The 22,410-nt window shown below is 35.6% G+C and overlaps 1 protein-coding gene across 2 annotated transcripts in view; it reads right to left on the bottom strand.

Moving 5' to 3' along the window:
• The window catches only part of IDE (insulin degrading enzyme), a 99,651-nt gene that overhangs the window by 16,724 nt on the left and 60,517 nt on the right, over positions 1 to 22,410 (bottom strand). Inside the window, exons 11-16 of one of the 2 annotated variants that reach the window (XM_006925948.3) lie at positions 22,209 to 22,312; positions 8,329 to 8,431; positions 6,176 to 6,298; positions 5,555 to 5,637; positions 2,673 to 2,817; positions 107 to 217 (exon numbers count right to left, since the gene is read on the bottom strand). In XM_006925948.3, coding sequence (XP_006926010.1) covers positions 107 to 217; positions 2,673 to 2,817; positions 5,555 to 5,637; positions 6,176 to 6,298; positions 8,329 to 8,431; positions 22,209 to 22,312 — 669 coding nt within the window. Of the gene's footprint in view, positions 1 to 106; positions 218 to 2,025; positions 2,171 to 2,672; positions 2,818 to 5,554; positions 5,638 to 6,175; positions 6,299 to 8,328; positions 8,432 to 22,208; positions 22,313 to 22,410 lie in introns of both variants that reach the window. The other variant, XM_025042249.1, reaches the window with a different exon arrangement.

Raw genomic sequence — 22,410 nt, 5'->3', positions numbered from 1 at the left:
GGAGACATGGGTTCATTAATTTTATAAGTCTTTTAAAAATCATTTCATATCACCTTATGAACAACAACAAAAAAACAGATTATAAAAATAAGTTCAGAAAACTTACTGCCTCTTTGATAATTTCAAATCTTTTTTCATCAATCTCAAAGGTAGCCATTTTCTCAATAATCTTCTTTAGCAATATTGGCTGCTTGTCATTGTAACCTTTCACTGAGAGCTAAAGAAAGAGTTCATGGTATTAAAAGTCTAAAAATATTATGAAACGACTTTAAGCCTGATTGTAAACATTTAGAAAATCATCAAATCAGGTGTATTCAAATAAAAATGAAATAAGAAATTCAATTAATTTAACTTCTCATAAATATAATTTAACACTGAGAAGATAACATTAACCATCTCTGTTTACTAAAACCCAAAAGCATAATTTTGCTTTTCCTACACAAAATCAGTAGTACGAAAACTCACCTGATGCCAAACTATGGCAGCACACGTTACGTCATCAAAATTCAAGTTCTTATTATACCAAAATTAATTACAGAATGTATTTTAAGTTTATTCTTCAAAAAGAATTTCTAAGGAAAGGCAGGCTTAAAATTTTTATAGTAAGAAGGTAAAAAAATCACAGGGGAGCATTACCTACAAATGATTGGATATGTCCTCAAGTTGTTTAAATTTAAATATTTTTAAAAACACATTTGGAGAAATCAGGCAGCCCCAATTTTGTATATGGCATTTTGCCACTTTTCTCATTCAATCACCAATTGTTTGTTTGATGAGTCCTGCTGATGTTCCAAAAGCCAATGGCAAAATGAATGTGTACTGAGGATACATTGTATGTACCATCAGGATTTTGCCTTAGGACAATTTACTTTAACAGTCCTTGAAAACATAACATTTTGAAAAGCGGGGGATGCCTATTATTACATTTCCCATTATTACATTTCCACATGGTGGCACCCACCAAAGTAGAGGATACACTGCAATCAGAATATCTACGAAAACTTCTACCTGATAAAAATGATAGGCATTTTTTAGTGCAGGTCCTTGGAAAGCACATCACATACTATGGGAACTAGACTGATAACTAGCTGAAAGCCCATTTTACCACAAATAAAATATTATTTATATTAATGGTAATATGCTACTAAAACTCAATAGTGAAAAAATAATAGATTATTATTTTTCTATTTGGAGTTTATTTTGATCTCTGAGCTTCGAATTTCCCCGGACTCTGAGAATGGTTAGGTTGTATACATTCTTATACATTAAACGAAAGCTACCAGAAAATTAACTTTTGTGAAGAAAAAAAGTCGCTACAAAATAAGTAAAATTTAAAAACTCTAAAACTTTTTGCATAAGAATTTATAAAGAGGAGTACCCAGCACATGCTCTCATTTTAGTTGTTACTAAAACATACAGTATATTTTCAAGAGTGAAGATGAATGTGTGCCATAAAAGGAATGTTAATTTAAAAATGAGATATAAGTTTGGAAATGTCAGAGTCAAGAGAAAGGACCTAGTTATCTCTTAGAGTGCACTTAATAGTGTTTATTTTAAAACACACTTAAAAGTAGTTAATGATGCATGCTATAAAAAAATTAAATGAAAACATCACATGTTTTTGAACACAGAAACTTTCTAATACTGTCAGCAGAAATAAAAGAAGTTCATATATAAATAAAATTCAAGCATCACAACAATAACTATGGACATCTTTCACTTACAGATGTTAATATACTCAAATACATGGAAAGAACAACATGCTTTTAGGATTAATATGTTAAGCTTTCAAGCAGAGGAACATGCAAATAAATGTAGCACACAGACATGTTCACAAGATGCACTAAACTACTAAATCATTCATTAGTGTAGCTAATACTAATTTGAGTCCTTCAGTCATTAAAAAGTTGCAAGGGAAAAACCATCAATCTTCTTGTTTAAAAATGCAGAAGTTAATAGTTTTCCCAAGCTCAACATAATGCTTAAACGGTGTGGTGCCTTTTCTTTGGTTTTCATTTTACTTACAAGTATTGCATTCATTCCTGATGCAATGCCATAGCTCAAACCTGAGAGGCGTGCTGCATATGTATACTCTTTTAAATCATCCTTCAATAACCTGATAAACAGGTATGTCATGTTGCAATGGAGAGGATCAGCATAAATGTAGCGACTAACAAAAAGAAAAACAAAAGAAATGCTTTGATACCTCAAGCAGTGGCATGGTAATGAAGAAACATGACCGAAGAGTATGGATATGCAGCCTCATGATCTGAATTGCTAGGGAAACAGGATAGGCCAACCTTATGTTTTACAATGGCAACACGACATCATTTTGTTATCAAAGACCAAGACTTCAGATATGGAATGGGTAAGACCTAAACCTAAACCAGGGTCCAATTTTTAGGAGAAAAATATGACAATCTGATGAAAGATGTAAAAAAAAAAGAAAAAGAAAAAGAAAAAGAAACCAAGGAAAATTTGCATTATATGAATGGTATATTCCTGAATACTTAAAATAAGAGCTAACTTAAAATTAAATGATGAGAAAATATGATTAGCTATAAAGATTAAAAAAAAAAGAAATTAAACTCATACCCTCAATCAAAAATGCTTCCATCAAATCAATGTAAAAAACGTTGATGAGTGGAAGGCTCTAAGACATGGGTACTTACATACATCCCATAGATGGTATTTTGGAGGTCATAGCTCAAGCCTGCTAGCTCTGCTGCATATGCATACTCGTTGAGTGAGTCTTTGAGGAGCTCAAGGTACAAATAGGCCATGTTACAGTGCAAGGGGTCCACATAAGCAAATGGGCTGGAAGAAAATGTTGACAGTAAAATAGCTGATTTATTACTTCCCAATGTGATGTGTGGCCTTTCGAGATGGATCAAGAAACTGAACACCGGTTAACATAATCTCCTGAAGATATGGTTTGAATTCTTGAGTCTGTCTCTTCTCATGAGGGGAAAAAAAAAAGATGTCTAAAGAAGAAGTCTGAAACATGTCATGTGTGCGGGTGGTGGTAAAAAGGGAGAAGAAACTGCTTACCCCAGATCGTGTGGCAGAACTGACAAGTGAGAAACGCAGGGCAGGTAAGGAGTGGAACCAGACAAAATGCATGCCTACGTTTGGGCTAATAGGAGGAGGTATGGCTGAAAGATCTGATATAGCACTGGCATGTCCTCTTTCTCCTTCTAAGCAAGTCAAACCCTTGGTGAAAAGGAGTATGAGATTGAGAAGTTTGTGTGCAATGATTATATGAACTTAAAAGAGAAAAATCGAGACTTGTGAAAATGTTCGCTTATCTCTGAGTTGCCCCCAAACCAATAAAGCTAGAGCACTAACAGTAACATAACTTATAATTTCCACTGTATAACTGCAGCCAGAACCAGGAAAAAAATTTAAAATAGGAAAATATTTAAGTGAGAAAGAGCAAAAAAAGAGAGGAACCAATTACAGAGCATAAGAACTAAACAGGATCACAGAGATCACCTAATTTAAATCTTCATTTCCCAATTAAGAAATATAATTTTCCTCATGTCACCTGGGCTGATAGCGGCAGTTAGGATTCAAATTTAAGTCAAGTGACCTACTCATTTGACTATGTGAAACTGCTTACCTTTATAAGAAGATTCATTTACTCAACAAAAAATGTATTATACTTACTACAATGCTAGGCTCTTCTTCAGGTACTGAGAATAAAAAAGGAACAAATTGGGCAAAGACCCTGACCCCAGAGTTTATAGTCCAGTTAGAGGAGACAAATAATAAATTTAAATATGATTCATCGTGTGGTGATAGTGCTAAGGAGAAAAATTAAGCAGAGAAAGGGGAACAGAAGTGACAGGTAGTGGAGGCGGGACAGAAAGATTGCTAACGTGGTTAATCGAGGAGTCTCTAATAAGGTAACATCTGGGTTCAGACTTGAAAGAAGCAAAGGAGTAAGCCCTGAGGATATCTGGGTAGGGTGAAGAACATTCCATGTTGAGAAAAGAGCTTATGTGAAGGACCTCAGGTAGGTGCCACTTGGCTTGTTTGGCAGCAAATTAAAAAGTTTCACTCTATCTATGGCACAGTAAATATAACTAATGTACTAACAGCAAAGCCAACAATTTTATCAAAAACGGATAATGAAGAAAAAATAGGGGTAAAATGCTTAGTCACTTAGAGAATTAAGATTAAAGAGAAAACTACAGCTATACAAACATTCTCCATCTGGAAAATCTAAATGAATGCTCACTCTGTCACTGAATTTCTTAAAGTATTATACATAATGACAGACTTTCCTTTTTAGGCAAACAGCAGCTCAGAAACTTAGGGCACAATTCACAAAAGCAAAATCATTAAAACAAAAGAATCCACGAAAGGCTCAGCCCCACAGGCACCTATGTACCTTTCTTAGGCGGAAGTGAAAAGCCAGAAAAAGCCAAGTCTGGCAGCTCAAAGCCCTATGGGCTGAAGCTCAGAGAGCAGGTCCAGGAAGTGTCTTAAAATGCCGCATCCACGGCAACTTACTGGTGAACTAACTTTTAAAAGAGAACATGATTCAACTAGAATGCTTAAATTATGGTTCGTCTGTTAATTTAAAAAACAACAACAACAACATTATTTTGTCATCAGATGCTGTATACTTAAATATAGATCACAAAGTTTTAAAAACTGTAAGCAGGCATAATATAATCCTATTTCTGAAAAGATTAAAAGATATACATACATAGAAGATTTCTGCCAGAATACAAAAGAAACCTGAGTGTTCACCTCTAGGGAGACCAGAATACAGAGAGGGATTGGTGGAAAACAAACATTTTTAATTCTAAGAATTATGCTGGGCAGTTTAAAGAACACAAAAATGTCAAACGGTCTCTGAGAAAATATTCTGAAGCCAAATCAAAGAAGCCAAATGGGAAAGTACAGGCATATCCCTCGTTTTATTGAGCTTTGATATACTGCACTTCACAGATGTTGTGAGTTTTACAAACTAAAGGCAAGATCTTCCACCAGCAAAAAAAAGTACGACTCACTTTACTGAGGTACTACTTTATTGCGGTGGTTTGGAACCGAACCAGCCATGTCTCCGAGATATGCCTCTGAGCAAGCCAGGGATAGAGAAAGCCATATCTAAGGGCTCCAGCTTAATGAGCTGGAAAAGACTCAAGATCATTGAATAACTACTACCTCTTCTTCTGGATAAATTCCAAGAATACAAAACCAACAAAAAACAACAAAAAACACCCCCAAATTATTTAATTTTTCTTAAATGAAACTTCTCGGTAAGTCTATAGCCGCCCAGATTCCAAAATCCTAAAGGTCAGCATGGCCCTCCCAAGAGCTAACTTAAATCACTTCAGTCACAGGGTGTTCTCATCAATGAAAGGCAGCACGAACAACTGTGGTTCTTACAATATCCCGTAACAGCAGCAGCCTTCCCTCGTCTAGGCTAAATAATTCCTTTTATTTCTAGACATGGATCCTCAAAGAAGCAAAGAAAACTTTTAGAAATGTAATTGTTGATTTTTACAGGAAGCTTTGTAGCTAGATTCATCTTACATACCTGAAAAATTCAAAGTTGAGACAAGCCTTCGGCAAGAAAAACTTATCATCTTGTTTGAACCAGAGTTTGCTCATAGCTGTATCCTGTAATGGAGAAAAAATCTGGTTATGAAAATATGGGCATATGGAAAAATCAAATAACCCTGCAAGAAGAGAAAGGCAAAGGCAACAGTTGAGAGTTTTGCTCTGGAGAGGCTGCTGCCTCATGGCCTTGAAGTATATTCAGAGGGTCAGCAGGTGGGAAGTGAAGAGAGAAGACTGGTGATGCCAGTAGCATCTACTTCCTTATTGGGTCTTCAGAGAATATTAAAAAGAGGCCCCTATCTGTCAATAGACTTTCAGTTACAGTCCAGACTTACTCTTTTTTTTTTCTGCAAAGAAAATAATTCCCTAGATTCTATGTTTTTAGCAGTTTTGTTTGCTTGCTTGCTTGCTTGCTTTAGCATTTCTAGCCTTTTAATATTTGTATTATTCTCTCTGCAACTTTTCTGTCACCTCTTTGGATGTGAGCCCTCCCTCCCACAAATCAACATAGTACTAAATGCAAGAAATCATTTATTTAGTCCCTTCCATGTAATAGGTCTGTCCTCTGAACTTAAAATCGCTGAGTCTAACATGTTACCTTAATAAGAGAAGGGTATGGTGTTGCTTCTTTTTCTAATGCTAAAATCTCAAAATTTGTAGGAATAAATTCATTCTTCGTTGGAAGCTTAAATTTCCCATTCAGGTCAGCATTTTGCCATTTCTAGATGAATAATGAAAAATACAACAGTTTAAAATAGTCACTTTGCTTAATATCCAGGCAAATATTAAGGAGATAAACATCGCACAGCATTCTTTTCTATCATATATAAAGAGGCTACTCCCAAGATCTACTGATGACTTTTTATGAAACTTGAGGTGGAGTCTCTGGTACTAATCAAGGTTTTATACTTACCTGTCTTTCCTCTTTATACATCTCCAAAATGACCAGCTGAGGTTAAGGAACTATCTGAGACAGTGGAACACTGAGAGGCTAATTGGTTCGTGTGAAGATCACATTTACTTTAGCTCTTTAAAGAACAGAGAATAATTTGTACAGGGACATTTCCCTCAACTGCTAGGCAATAGGTCATTTACATAAAAGTTAAAATTTCAGCTACACTCAGTTACTTGCATGTGTGGCTTGAAAGCTAGGCTAAAGGAAGTTTTTTTCATTTTAGTATTTCTTCTTAAAGGCCTGGTCCACACCTCTTGCAGATGGCTGTGTGAACTTTCAAGTGAAGCAGTAATTCAAGCACAAGGTTAAGGACAAATTCGAGACAAGTCTGGATTGTGGGACAGGGCTGACAACCTGCAGGCTGGATCTGTTCCATGGGCTAGTGCCAAAAACTAAGTGGGACAGATCACAGGACATCGATTGTTGAACTTTAATTTACAAGACTTTTCATTATTTTTTTTTTTAAAGAAAAAAGAAAGAAAGAGAGAAAAAGAAAGGAAGAAAGGAAGAGAGGGAGAGAGAGAGAGAGAAAGAGAAACTGTTAATTTAAAAAAAAGAAAAGAAAAGAAAAGGAAAGAAAGAAAGAAAAAAGAAAAGAAAAGAAAAGAAAAAGAAAAAAAGCAATCGACTGCCAATAATTCTGGGTTCAGTAATTTGGCCTCCAGATGATGTGGCACAGCCTTGCAGCTTCTGCAGTTCTATTTTGGTCCCTGCATTTGTGCCTTTTGGCACTGGGATAGTGGGGATGTTGCCATATTATTTTTAAGTAGCAACTGAAGTCTCCAGAATGGCTGGATAATAGGAACTGGCAAACACTTAGCAAGTAATTTCACTGCTGAGCTCCCAGATAAATTTGTTTCTAAAAAATGCACATTCAGGGCAGGGTTGTGATGATCGGAACTTGGTGAATAGGGGTTCTCTCTTGTTTTAGGATTAGTTCAGACCCAGCACTAATTCATGGGAGATCAGCTTTCCTCAGTTTAGCAAGATGGGTATTTTCACACACTAAAGGGCTCCAGTGATCTCCTTCTGTGCCATGAATATGTCAGAGAAGTACCAGCAATAATTTTCTTTCTTAACCTATTTCTTCTTTTTTCTGTATCATTACACAGGTACATTTAAGAAATGCCCATTACTTGAGTTTAACTAGAATCTAATCAGAGCAAGGCTTTCTGGTATTTTCCTATGAATAAAGAACACAACCTCAAAGCTACAGCTACACAGCCAATAAGAACTGAAAAAGTACTGGACAGGTAGATAAGGTTCACAACTACTGACGAATGGAGTAACATACTATCCAAACATACTAATTTCCCTTCAATGACAAAATGAGCAATGATAGAATGTGAGGCATATAATATAGGCCCTCCTAAAGTGAAGACAGCATGAATCCCAGAGACTGCTCCCTGCCTGTCTTCCCGGCGAGATCATGAGCTCTCTGTAGCCCTTGCATCTGTCTTTCACGCTCCCTACTACCATCTCTTCCTGCCTGTGTTGGTATCCTTGCTTCTCTGTGTACTTTGCGGACTTCAATGACCTTCGGCTGAATGAGGCTGGGAGTCTGCCTGACAGCCCTGCTGGTTGACAGGCACATGAGAAGGTGGCCGTAGTGGCATTCCTTCATGCAAAACCTAAATTCCAGCTCTCCATCTCCTTGTTCACTCCTCTTAGGACAGTACACGTAGCACTGGGCCGTCACTCACCACACCCTGGGCTGTGAGCTGGTTGACCTAGGGAGTTCATGTTCTTGTGTGTCCCTCATAAATCAGGCTTATTCACAAGTGAGTTAATCTTACCTCGATGACTTCATCTGATATAGCTTCTTGTTTGTAGTGGGTTCCGTACCACTCTTCTGTGCGATCAGTTTTTCCTTCAAAAGATTTGGAAACTATTGCAACCCTAGAGATAGGTGTAAAAAGCAAACAGGGGGAAAAAAAAACCCCTATAAACTCACATTGTATATATAAAATTATAGGTCCTGACTCATAAAAATGTAAATGATATCCAAAAATGCGTCGGGCCTTTAAGACCCAGTAAATCCTACAAGGCTTAGCTGAAACAGGCAACGTATGTACAGAGGTTCCTGATCACAGTCTCTCTTATCCTTTGGTTGTAGCCCCTCATTTTTAGTGTGGAAAAGTATTTGCAGGAGATTCTTGTCGATATGCTATCATCTAAATTTTTTAAAGAGTAGTAGCTAGAAAAAAAAAATGTAACAGGTCAGTTGAAAAATAGTCCTTAAAAAAGCAAAATGAAGTACTTCTTCCCAGGAACAGCGCAGGCCCAGGGTTAAGAATGGCTAAGAAAACCTGCTGGCCCATCCTGAGTTCCCAAAAAACTCAAAACACGCTTTTATTATTACTTGTTAAGTTCGCGCCTCATATTTTCTTTCCTCCCAGAGTCTACCATCAAATACATCTATTACATGTACACTGGTCTTCCTACTGCTAGAGGAGAAGGGGACAAGACCAAGAAGCACCTCTCCATCTTCTGGTTTATTAAAAGCTTCCTTTGATGAGATAGTAGAAATCGCCCAGAAGTCAGAAAGAAAAAAAAACAGTTCAGGGAAGGAAAGTGGAGGTAAAATAATGCCAAGAGATAAGTGAACAAAAGAGTAGAGGAGCAAGAGAAGCTCTGTACCGGTAGAACTTCTCCCCATGGAATATTATCAGGGACATTTCTGCCCCTGCTACCTTTTCATTATCAAAGTTGGAATTATTACACTCCCACCAATAGACTCAACCCCAGACTGGGACCAATTCTATTTTGAATCCTGTAGAGTTCTAGGACAATAGCTTAAATGGCTTGTCATAACGTCTGTCTGTTATTGGATCTGCATCTCTCTCATGCCCTAATTCAAATAACTAGGTCCATGTTTGTTGCTGCTTGTTCTCACCTGTCTTCCCAGAGATTTGGTTCTAGCTTCTGAATGTCGGTCTCACAGCTGAAAGCCCAGTACTTGCAATCAAAACTCCCCTCTACTGAAAATGCATCCATTTTTGGAATCCTAATCTGTTCCAAATACCTACCCCTCACTGGACCTCTCTAACTTCAATGCCTGACTGTCTGAACAACTACCTATTTCTCTTATTCATTCTAGACAAAATATTCTACCTGGCTACCTGGACTTGACCTTATCACCTACCTTTGGGTAGGTATCATAATCTGACTCACCCATCTGTTATTATAACCAACTAACCTTCCAGCTCCAGGTGTCCTAATCTGGCCTCACTGCCATTGACCACTACCAGTTCTAGAAAGCATGCTAAATAAGAATATATTCCACAGAAACTCAGTCAGGAATCATAGGGCTTAACAGAGGAAAGAGTTGTTATTGTGTCCAGAAGAAGATGCACGTTGGCAGTTCGAGAATCTCTCTTGGTGGCCATGTGTGGAGTGTGCACAGAACTCACATGGCCACACGAAGGGTATGTGATGTTTCTTAAGGGCATTTATTCAATACAGAGCCTGTTAAGACTCAGCTCTAAAAATGCTTCTACTCCTACTTATTTCTCAAAGAATGAATGGTTTGATTCTCAAGGAGAGCTCTGAAAAACGTGTTAAGAAGTGAAATAACTTGGTAGAGAGGTGATACTCCTATCTTCTTTTCCATGAGACGCTTGATTTTGGAAGTCTGTTACATAGATGGCTTTGGTTTTCCTGAATGACAGCCCATATATCAGAATAATGGGCAAGGGACTGATTATAACTTCATTTGATAGTGGACTTGCCCTCTGAAACAAGAAATCTTTAAACTCAGTGATGAGAGAGAAGTTGAAAAAGCTCAAGAAAAGCGGCCAAATGCTTTGGGAGGATGACTTTATGACATAGAAAGAAGCAGACACTGGAGGCTGTCCAGTAATGCTTAGGTTAAATAAAAAAGCAGGAGAAGAAAGAGAATTTGTTGGATACAATCCTAAGGAATTTAGATAGTTATATACCAAAGTAAAGTGTATAGGTAACATTTAAAATGTTATCATAAGGAAATAAATATGAATTAGATAAACACAGTTTCTCAAACTAGACAAATATCAAATATGGGCCTATCATAAAAAGATAGTTTTGCAGACTAAGAGTTAGTGTACTCCTGAGGAATTCAAAACTGAAATATACAATGGAAGAGTATGCATTAAAAATAAATTATAAAAGTAAGGGAAGGGAAATAATAAGAGACAGTGTATACATACTTCAAATCTATATAAAAATCTATAAACCAGAGTGTGGAAGCACAAGAGCACTTAAATTAGGAGAAAAGAGACATAACAATAAAGTATCCCACAGATAGCTGCAGTATATTTAACTGCAGACAGCTGAGAAAAACTGGCACAGACATTGTAAAATCTTAGACTATCTGCTGGAAATCTAATTATGCTAAAAAATAGTCTTGAGTTTTTTCTTAAATCATGTTGTGTGTGCACACAGGAATATATGTGTGGCAAACGTATTTTTTAATTCTGTCCACAAAGAACTGGATGCTGATGCGGTACTCACATGATCCTTAGAAATATGAGAAAATGACCTTGTCAATTGAAATTTACAACAGTGAGAAAAGGAAACAGTGAGCTAGAATGAATGCTGACTGCTGACTTAAAGTCAGCCATTAAGAAATGTTCAGAGGGAATGAACAGTTGTTATAGCTAGATGGGACCCATTCAGAAATAATAAGAATCCTGAATATATATATTAAAAGGCAATATAGTTCCTAAATAATGAATTCTCAAGAGACTTGTGAATAATCCCTGAGAGAGAAAAGGAGAAGACATCCAAGAATGAGAAGCTTCATAGATAACTATGGTGAATTCAAACAGAATTAGTAGAAAGGGCACAGACCTGGACATCAGAAACTTAGATTCTGGTAGAGAGCTGTGACTCACTTTCTTTGAGATCTTGCCAAAATCAAGGTTAAGATCCAAATTAGGCATGTCTCTGGGTTTTAGTTTCAATACTTTAAAAAAAAAATTCAAACTAGGACTCTACCCTTCCACTAGTAGAATATAGTGTGATATCAAATCTTATTTTTTAAAGGATACGCACAGAAGAAAGGTGAAAAAAAATCTATTGAGACTCAAATCAAACTTAAAGAACAGTGACAGGAAGGCTAAAGTGCTAAGCAAACTGAGGTTCATGAAAATTGGTTAAAAAAATTTTTTTTAAAGGAGTTCTTAAAGTAAGAAAAAAATCAAGAAAGGTTAGGCAAAAAGCTCAGCGGATTCAATCAACTTTTACAGAACCCATACTAGCTTGAATTCTGGTAAAGATAAAACACATTTTCTACCTAGAAGGAACTCATAATTCAATAGAATACATGACCTAAAGCAAAATATGATATAGTGATTTCATGTTAGTGGATGACAGGGCTACTAATCTCTCATTTACACCATCTTAGAAAGAAACATGGGTCTGTAGATTGCAAAGGTGGACCAAACAATAGAAAAAAGGAGTTGGAGCTCAGGATTATGAGTGAGCCAGCTAAGTGATTCAAATGAACTCACATCTCCAACACAGATGAGTCACAAAATCTGATGCTTAGGCAACTAACAAATCCCAGTAGAATTACTCCCATCACCTTTTAGAATTACTGGAAGACAAGAGAAGAGGCAGAAGACTGGGGATGTGCAAATGCTCTGATTTTCAGAAAGGAAAAGGAGTGTAGCCTAAAAACCATAAACCGCTGGATTATGCATTGACCCCTGACAAAATCCTACAGTCAACTGTCAAACATTTAGACAAGAAGACAATTATCACAAGGACATGCATGGACTCACCAAGAATAATACCTCTCCCAAATGAATGGATTTATTTATGACTTAAGCAAGGCTTGTGGCAAAGACCCTATCACTGTATTTGTAGGTTTAATATGGTAAAATAGGCACCAAATAACAGGATCAAAAGAGGTGGATGATGATTATCATGGAGTAACAGGTAAATATCTTTGAAAAGGTAAATCAAGTCTCGATGTTCGAAAGAACTTTCTAACAATTAGGACTGGCAAAATGCAACTGGGTACCTTGATATTTAATGGGATACCCATCCTTGGAGGAATTTAAGCCGAGGCTGGTTACTACTTTTTGGAGACACTGCAGAAGAGATACATACCTGACTGTGGTTGGATTAAATGACTTTTAAGGTTCCTTTCATTCTGAAGAATTTTCCTGTTTATTTTCCTGCTTGGTGCAATGTTAAATTTATCTCAGTAGGTATTAAAGAAAGAAATCTTACCCTCGAGCAACCCCAGTCTGGCCTGGCAGCTGGCACTATCTTCCCAGGCTGTTCACTGTATCACTGGCCTGCTGCAGTTAAAATTATAACAGCCACAGAGACCAATTCTACAGAGAAAAAGCGCTCTTTTTTCAAAGGTGAAGGTAGAGAGCAGAAAAAGTTCTCAACTCTAATTGCATAAGATATCAAATTTAGAAACAGGAAATTTAAACAGAAGTAAAATGTATGCTCCTGCAAATTCACTCCTACAAAGTATTGCTGGGTCACATTACTGGCTCTAGGGCAGCGAGGATTATATAAACATAATTTAAATCATTTTTCATGCAAAAAAAAAAGCACATCTTTATCAAGTAATATAGTCTTAATAGTGCTACCTTGTATTTGTATAACACTTTTCAGCTTTGCTAAATCATTTTCCATCAGATAGGAAGATAAATTACTACTGTCATTTTGCAGATGGGCAAGTTTCAAGGAAATTAGATGAGAGCCAGTGTTCACGACATTATGTAAAGTTAACTTGTCATACGTCCCCTTTGCAGGATGTTGAACTCTGAGGTTTCACATTGGCTATTCAATAAACATTGGTTGAAGAAAAAAGTGATCAAAGATCTCATGACTAGTAGGTGACAAAATCACACATAACTGGTTCCTGAAAGCAACCTTAATAATCTAGTGAGCTCTATGATCAAGTTTAAAGCTCTTTTTCCTTGTGCCAATAGGAGGGTATTTTTTTTTTTTAGAAGGTCTGTCATAAAATTCAGCAAGATTTAGGTTGATTTTTTTTTTAGAATGTATAAGCTACATTAAGAAAAATACAAATACTTAAACAGTTTTACTTGCTGAAAATGGTTTAGCATGTGTTCTGAGTATTTTTCTTCAGTATATTTTAATCATGTAAGCAAATGCTTAAATAACCTTATGAGCAGAAGTTTTTATCTCAGTGAAGTCTAATTTATTAATGTTTTTTCTTTACTGCTTTTTGTGGTCTAAAAATTCTTTGCCTATTTCAAGGTTTAAAAGACATTTTCTTGTTTTCTTTTAGAAGTGTTATAGTTTTAGCTTTTATATTTAAGTTTATAATCTATCTCAAATTAATGTTTGGGAATAGTGTAAGATAAAGGTCAAGTTTCACCTTTTTTCCATATGGATAATGGAAAATGAAAGAGCATCATGTGTTGAAAGACTCCCAATTTAATTATGCTAATGCCTTCTTCCAAAAAAAAAAAATCAATTGACCAACAATGAATGGATAAAGAAAATGTGGCGTATACATATAATAGAATATTATTCAGTATTAAAGGGAAGGAGATCCTGTCACGTGCTACATAGAGATGTACCTTAAGGACATTATGTTAAGTGAAATTAAGATATATTGTATGATTCTACTTACGTTAGGTATCTAAGTAGTCAAATTTATAGAAAAAGAAAATAAAACGGTGGTAACCAGGGGATGGTGGGAGGGGAAAAGGAGTTGTTGTTTAATGGGCATAGTTTTAGTTTTGCAACATGAAAAGGTTCTGATCTGTTTCACAACAATATGAATATACTTAACATTATTGAATTGTACACCTCATCTTTTTCTTGTTTAGAAAAAAAAGTGTACCTTGCTGCCAGTGTTCATTTAACATCATGTGTAGAAATGCTACATTTTCTAGGATTTGACATCTTCACAATCAAGAAATACTTGATTTTTTTATATTTTATATAAAAAAAATGTTATTAGATAGAATGATGTCATTTGTTTCCAAAAACTATCAATGTGCCAGAGTGATGCAAAAATAATCATAAAAGCAAACTTTGGGGGTAATAACAAAAGCAAACTTTGGGGGTAAAGTTAGGACCGTAATTCACAAGTTATCTTGGAGTAAACATTGCAGCCACAGGCACAGCTACTGAGTACTCTCCGGGCAAATGGGAAATGGGTCAAAAATGATTAAGATGGTAACTTTTATGTTTTTTACCACAGTAAAAAACAAATCAATTGACCATATTTGTGTGGGCCTATTTCTGAATCCTCTGTTCTATTCTAATGATTTATTTGTCTATCCTTAGGTAATATTACAATGTCTTAATTACTATAGCTTTATAGTAAGTCTTCATATTTAGTACTTTAATCCTCCAACTTTTGTGGGTTTTTTTTTTGTGCAAGAGTGTTCTGGCTAATCTAAGTCTTTTGTATATCCACATGAATTTTGGTATCAGCTTACCAATTTCTAAAAGAAAAAAAAAAAGCCTACTAAGATTTTGATTATGATTACGCTGGGTCTGTGAATCAGACTGGAGAAGACTAACACCTTAATATCAAGTCTTCTAATCTATGCACAAGGTCTTTAATTTCTTCTCTTTATTAAAAATTATTGGGGTGACAATGATCTATTTCTCTTTATTAAAAATTATTGGGGTGACAATGATGTATAAAATCCAATAAGTTTCAAGAATACAATTCAACAGTATGTTGTATATACACTGCATTGTTTTCACTACTCATAGTTAAATTTCCTTCTGTCACCAAATATTTGACCCCTTTCACTCCTCTCTTCCTTTCCCCTCTCCACTTCCCTCTGGTAACCACTAATCCACTGTCCATGTCCATGAGTCTCCGTTTGTTTGTAATGTTTGTTGGTTGCTTTAGATTTATATCCCATATATAAGTGATATCATGTGCTTTTCAACTTTTGCTATTAAGTTGAGCATCTTTTCATATATCTATTGGCCATTTGTATGTCTTCTTAGAAGTATCTATTCAGGTCCTTCAGGTCTGCCAATTTTTTAATTGCATTATTTTTGTTGTTGTTATTATTGAGTTGTATGAGTTCTTTGTATATTTTGGATTTTGGGCCTTTATCAGAGGCAATGTGTGCAAATATATTCTCTCATTCAGTTGGTTGCCTCTTTGCCCTGTTGATGGTTTCTTTGGCTGTGCAGAAGTTTTTTAGTTTGATGTAGTCCCATTCATTTATTTTTGCTTTAACTCCCCTTGTCTTTGAGGTCAAATTCATAAAATCTTCTTTAAGTCCAAGGTCCATGAGTTTAGTTCTTATGTTTTCTGCTATGCAATTTACTGTTTCAGGTCCTTGATCCATTTTGAGATAATTTTAGTGTACGGTGATAGACAACAGTCTAGTTTCCTTCTTTTGTATGATGTTTTCCAGTTTTCCCAGCACCATTTATTGAAGAGGCTTTTCTTTCTCCATTGTAAGCTTTTGGCTCCTTTGTCAAAAATTATTTGTCCATGTACACGGGGGTTTACTTCTGGACTCCCAATTCTGTTCCACTGGTGTGTGTGTCTGTCTTTCTGCCAATACCATGCCACTTTGATTACTGTTGCTTTGTAGTATAATTTGAAGTCAAAAAGAGTGACACCTCCAGTCCTGTTCTTTTTTCTAGGATTGCCCTGGCTATTCAGGGTCTTTTATGCTTCCATACAAATCTGATGATTTTTTTGTTCTATTTCTTTAAAAAATGCCAATGGGATTTTGATGGGGATTGTATCAAATCTGTATAATGCTTTTGGTAATAAGGTCATTTTAACTATATTGATTCTTCCAATCCGAGAACACGGAATATCTTTCCATTTCTTTGTGTCTTCTTCAATCTCTTTTAATAGTGTCTTATAGTTTTCATTGTATAGGTCCTTCCCATGTTTCATTACGTTTATTCCTAGGTAATTTATTCTTTTTGTTGCAACTGCAAAGGGATTTTTTTTTTCATTTCTTTTTCTGAAAATTCATTATTAGAGTATAGGAATGCTATGAATTTTTGAACACTGATTTTGCATCCTGAAACTTTACTGTATTTATTATTTCTAGTATTGTACTAGTAAAGTCTTTAGGGCTTTCTATATAGAGAATCATGTCATCTGCAAAAAGTGACAATATGACTTCTTCATTCCCTGTTTGGATGCCTTTGATTTCTTTCTCTTGCCTTATTGCTCTCACTAGGACTTCCTATTATTCAATATGACATTATTCAATGTCATATTGAATAACAGTGGTGATAGCAGACAGCTTTGTCTCAGTCCTGATCTTAGGGGGCAGGTTTTTAGTTTTACACCATTAAATATAATGTTAGCTGAGGGTTTGTCATACATTGCCTTTATTTTGCTGTGGTACTTTCCTTCCATATCCATTTTATTAAGTGTTTTAATCATAAATGGATGCTATATCAAAGGCTTTTTCTGCATCTATTAATATAATCATATGATTCTTATTCTTTCTTTTGTTTATGTGGTGTATTACATTAATCAATTTGTGCATGTTAAAACCATCCCTGTGCCCTTGGGATGAAGCCCACTTGATCGTGGTGTATAATCTTTTTAATGTGTTGTTGCATTCAATTTGCCAAAATCTTACTTAGGAATTTTGCATCTGTGTTCATGAGAGATATTTGTGTTATCTTTACCCGGTTTTAGTATCAGAGTAATATTGGCCTCATAAAATGAATCAGGAAGTATTGTCTCTTCTTTGATTTTTTTGGAAGAATTTGAAAAGAATAGGTATTAAATCTTCTTTGTCTGGTAGAATTTACTGGTGAAGTCATCTGATCCTGCACTTTTACTTTGGGGGAGGTTTTTGATGATTGTTTATACTTCCATACTGCTGATCAGTCTATTTAGATTTTCCAGTTCTTCATGATTTAGTCTAGGAAGCTTGTCCATTTCTTCTGGGTTATTAAATTTGGTGTCATATAACTTTTCATAGTATTCTCATATGATCTTTTGTATTTCAGTGGTATTTGTCTTAAGTTCTCTTTCTGTTTGTGTCTTTTTTTTTTTCCTTTAGTGAGTCTAGCCAAGAGTTTGTCAGTTTTATTAATCTTCTCAAAGAACCAGATCTTTGTGGCATTAATTTCTTCTACTGTCATTTTGTTCTCAATTTCATTTAATTCTGCTCTAATTTTAATTATTTCCTTCCTTCCACTAACTTTGTGCTTCATTTGTTCTTCTTTTCTAGGCTGTAAGATATAGTGTTATGCTGTTTATTTGGGCTCATTCCTGATTTTTTAGACCTGTAATAGTATGAACTTTCTTCTTATTACCACTTTTGCTGTGTCCCAAAAGTTCTGATATGCTGTACTTTCATTCCCATTTGTTTCTATGTATCTCTTGATCTCTCTTTTTATTTCTTCTATGACCCAATTGTTCTTCAGTAACATGTTGTTTAATCTCCATGTATTTGTGATTCTTCCCGCTTTCTTATTACAGTTGATCTCCAGCTTTAAAGCATTATGATCAGAGAATATGCTTGGTATGATTTCAAACTACTTATATTTGTTTAGGCTAGTTTTGTGTTCCAGCATGTGGTCTATCCTTGAGAATGTTCCACGTGTACTAGAGAAGAATGTATAAGCAGCTGTTTTGGCATGAAAGGCTCTGTAAATGTTGATCATAGCCAACTGGTTTAATGTATCATTTACAGATGTTATTTCCTCATTGATTTTCTGTTTGAATAATCCATATCCAACAGTGGGGTAATTAGGTCCCCTAATACAATAGTGTTTTGTCAGTTTCTTTTAGTTCTGTTAGTAGTTGCTTTATACATTTTGGGGCTTCCTGGATAGGAACATAGATATTAATAAGTGTTATGTCTTCTTCATGTATGGTTCCTTTTATCATTGTGAAGTGTCCATCAGTATCTCTCTGTACCTTTTTTATCTTGAAGTCTATTTCATCAAATATAAATACAGTGACACTCACTTTCTCTGGATGCCATTTGTTTGAAATATTGTTTTCCACTCTTTCACTTTGTCTATATTTGCCTTTGCAGCTGCAATGTGTCTCTTGAAGGCAGGCAGCATATGTTTGGGTTTTGTTTTTTTGATCCAATCTGCAACTCTGTGCCTTTATTGGTGAGTTCAGTCCATTTACATTTAAGGTGATTATTGAAGTATGAGATTTTCCTATAACCACTTTATCTTTTGTTTTCTGGTAGCTTGGTGTTTCCACTGTTACTCCATCCTTGTGATTCTGTCTGTTATTTTAATTTGGTGGGGTTTTGTGGATTTTCCCTCTGGTCTATCTTGTTTTATATTATGTTCTGGATTTTTGATGATAATTAAGATTATGTAAAGGATGGTTACATATATACAGTGGTCCATTTTCTTCCACATGAGCTTTATTTCATGTCTCCTTTTAAGGTTATACTACCCCGTTCTTAATAAGGGTTGCACTATTCTGCTTCTATCTGTTAGTTGTCTTACTCATACTTATGTGTTATTTTTGTCCTTTTGTTTCAAGTGGAATGAACTTCAGGCCTTGTAGCAGAGAATTCCCTCAACTTTTGTATACCTGTAAAGGTCTTTATTTCTCCTTCATATCTAAAAGAAATCTTTGCTGGATATATTATTCTTGGCAGGTAGTTCCTTTCACTTAATAGTTTGAATATTTAGTTCCACTCCTTTCTTGCCTGTAAGGTTTGTGCTGAGAAGTCCGAAGATAGTCTAATGGGTTTTCCTTTGTCTCCTTTTCCCTGACTGCCTTGAAAATTCTTTGTCATTAACTTTTTTATGGTTTATTGAGGTAACATTGGTTAATACAATTATATAATTTTCAGGTGTACATTATAATTTGACATCTATATATTCTATTGTGTTTACCACCCCTAAAGTCCAGTTTCCTTCAGCTACTATATATTTTGTCATTAATTTTGCACAATTTTAATGTAACGTGTCTTGGAGAAGGCCTTTTTGGGTTGAGATAACTGGGGGTCTATTTGCTTCTTGGATTCAAAGATCCAGCTCATTCCTTAGATTTGGGAAATTCTCATCAATTATTAGTTTGAATATGCTCCTTCTCCTTCTGGTATACCCATTATTCTTATGTTGCTTTTCTTGATGGCATCAGATAGTTCTTGTACAGTTCTTTTATATTTTTTTCATTCTCAGGTCTCTCTCTTCTTCTTTTTGAGTCATTCATTACCAGATTTCTGTCTTTGATATCACTGATTCTTTCTGATATCACTGATTCTTTCTTCTATCTGGTCAGCTCTGTTTCCTAAGCTTGCTATTTCATTCTTCATCTCTTTTAATGTGCTCTTCATCTCCAAAAGTTCTATTTTGTTCTTTTTTGGGTTTCAGTCTCCTTACTAAAAAATTCATTTTGTTGGTCTATTTTGATCCTAAGTTATTGGAACTGTCAATTAGATTTTTCATGCATCTCACTGAGTTTTTTCAGAAGTACCATCCTGAATTCTCTGTCATTTAAATTGCATATTTCTATGTCTTTAAGCTTATTTTCTGGAGATTTTTCTCTTTCTTTCTGAGCTGCCTTGTCACCTTGATTGTTCATGGTGTTTGATGGACTATTTCTCCACCTGGGCATTAATGGGAGTGTATTCTGCCTTTTTTTTTTTTCTTCCAGAAAGAACATTATATAGAGTTGTCTCTGTATAATAAAACTTAGCCTGTTGGTAAGAAGGTACTTTTCTTTTGACTTCTAGTAGGTGGCATCTAAGCATCTTGGATCTCTGCTTTGAGGCTAATGCCTTTTTTTCCTGTGATAAATATTCGAGTCACGATAGCTACCCTCAGCCCCAGTCTGACAGTGGATTTTTGTTTCAGTACCATTTATTCAAATTCCTGTGGGGGCTCCGTGGTGCTAGGTCTGGGAGGAGATGGGGTGGGAGGAGATGGGGTGGAAGGAGGACACACTCTGGGTTGGTGGGTAGGGGTTGCTGCTCGTGTCCATGTCTCAGCCTTCCACTTTGCAACCCGGGCGACTAAGACACAGCTGTTGCCCCTCCGCACTTAGTTCATATTCAGTTCACAATCAGGTCCCCTCGGTCTCAGTGCCTGACTGTAGTACTGGCCATGGTTTATGTTTCAGTACTGGTTATGCAAATTCTCCTGGGGCTACACAGTGCTAGGTCTGGGAATATGTGGGGCGAGGGGGCACTCGGGGTGGTGGGGGTGGCACTGCCAGGCCTTTCCTTGTACACTGTCAGTTTCTGTGATATGAGGACTGTGTCTTGATGACTTTGTAATTTCTCTTGAGCTGGCCATAATGGCATTCACGGAAAGTATGAGTATGGAGGCTGGAAGGTTCAACATTTGTGGGTTAGGCCAGGAAGCTGGAAGCCCAGGAGAAGTCAATGCTGCAGTTCAAATCCGAAGGCTGTCTGTTGTTAGAATTTCATTTCACTCAGGGGAGGTCGGTCTGTTGTTCTGTTTAAGCCTTCAGCTGATTGGATGAGGCCCACTGGCCTCATGGCGTTCCACAAGCCTGAGCTGGCAGATACACGACGTGTGCTTGACGACACAGCCCCTCTTTAATTTCTCTTGGTACTGTTTTGTAGTTTTCTTGTGTAGAGGTCTTGTTTAATTGGTTAAATTAATTACTTATTATTTTGTTCTTGTTCAATTAATTTTTTACATTAAAATATTATTTTGAAATAATTATAAATTTATAGGAAGTTGCAAAAATAGTACAGGGAAGTGCTGTGTGCTCTTCACTCAGTTTATCTCAATTGCTACATCATCAAAATTATAGTACAATATGAAAACTAGGAAACTGACATTGTTACAATGTGTGTGTATAGTTCTATGTCATTTTATCACCTGTATAGATTTGTGTAACCACTAATAATATTTCTGTTAATCTTCTCATTGTTTGTTGCTAGACTATGTCTGAAAATTTTCAAACAAAGGTAACTAGAAAAAAACGACTGATAGAGTAGTTCTTTCAGAAGGATTTTTTTCTTCAAAAAGTTATACCAGATGGTTGATTTTATTCAAAAAATAATTGTGTCTAAAACATACTTATGCAATCACCAAGTTCCCAGGAGAATTTTGGACATATGTGCTTGACAAAGGAGAAAAATTAAAAATACAAAATATGTGCTGATCAAGTATATTCTATTATTTGATTCTAGAAAACTATAAATTAAATTTAATTTTAAGGCAGAAATATCATGGGGTAGCTCATAATCTCTTTAGGGCTGACCCTCTTCTAATAGGAATACCTGTTACTGTAAAAATCCTCCAACTTTTGATCTCCTGGTTAACAACCGGTTGGTCAGAAGAATTCTGAGATTATAATCCTGACTTTCACATAAAAAAAAAAAAGAGGGTGTCCTCACTTGCTTCTAAAATCAGATAGGTGAGCTGATACCGTGAGCATCTGAGGTAAGATGAAGCCAGATTAAGACAATCTATTACTTATTCATGATAATGAAATTATGATTATGTTTAAAAAAAAAAAAGTCTTCATGTTTTAGAGATACTGCCTCAAAACGATTCAGTGTAGAGGAAGCATAAGTGAGGAAGGGTAGGTAATGATAAAAAAGACTGGCCATGTACCAATTGTTGAAGTTTGATATTGCTTCATTATTCTATTCTCTATACTTTTGTAATCATGTTTGATAAAAAGTTTTAAAACATTTTACTCACAATTTCAAATTTTCAGATTCTGATCATTATTAAAAATTGAATATGTAACAGTAAAATCTGTGGAGTGACTCACCGGACATTTTCTGGTCTGAGTTTATCGAGAACCATCTCTATTAAATCGGGTCTAAATTCTTCCAGTAAATATTCAGCTGTGAGCACTTCTTCTAGGGGATAATACTTTAAAAAAGTAATAAATAAATAAATAAATAAATGGATGGATGAATAAATAAAAAAATAAAATGTGCAAGGCTAACTTATTAAAAAGTAAATAGATC

The sequence above is a fragment of the Pteropus alecto genome, unplaced genomic scaffold (assembly GCF_000325575.1).
Source record: "Pteropus alecto unplaced genomic scaffold, ASM32557v1 scaffold88, whole genome shotgun sequence".
Taxonomy (NCBI): domain Eukaryota; kingdom Metazoa; phylum Chordata; class Mammalia; order Chiroptera; family Pteropodidae; genus Pteropus; species Pteropus alecto.
This window is presented reverse-complemented; position numbering and strand designations above follow the sequence as displayed.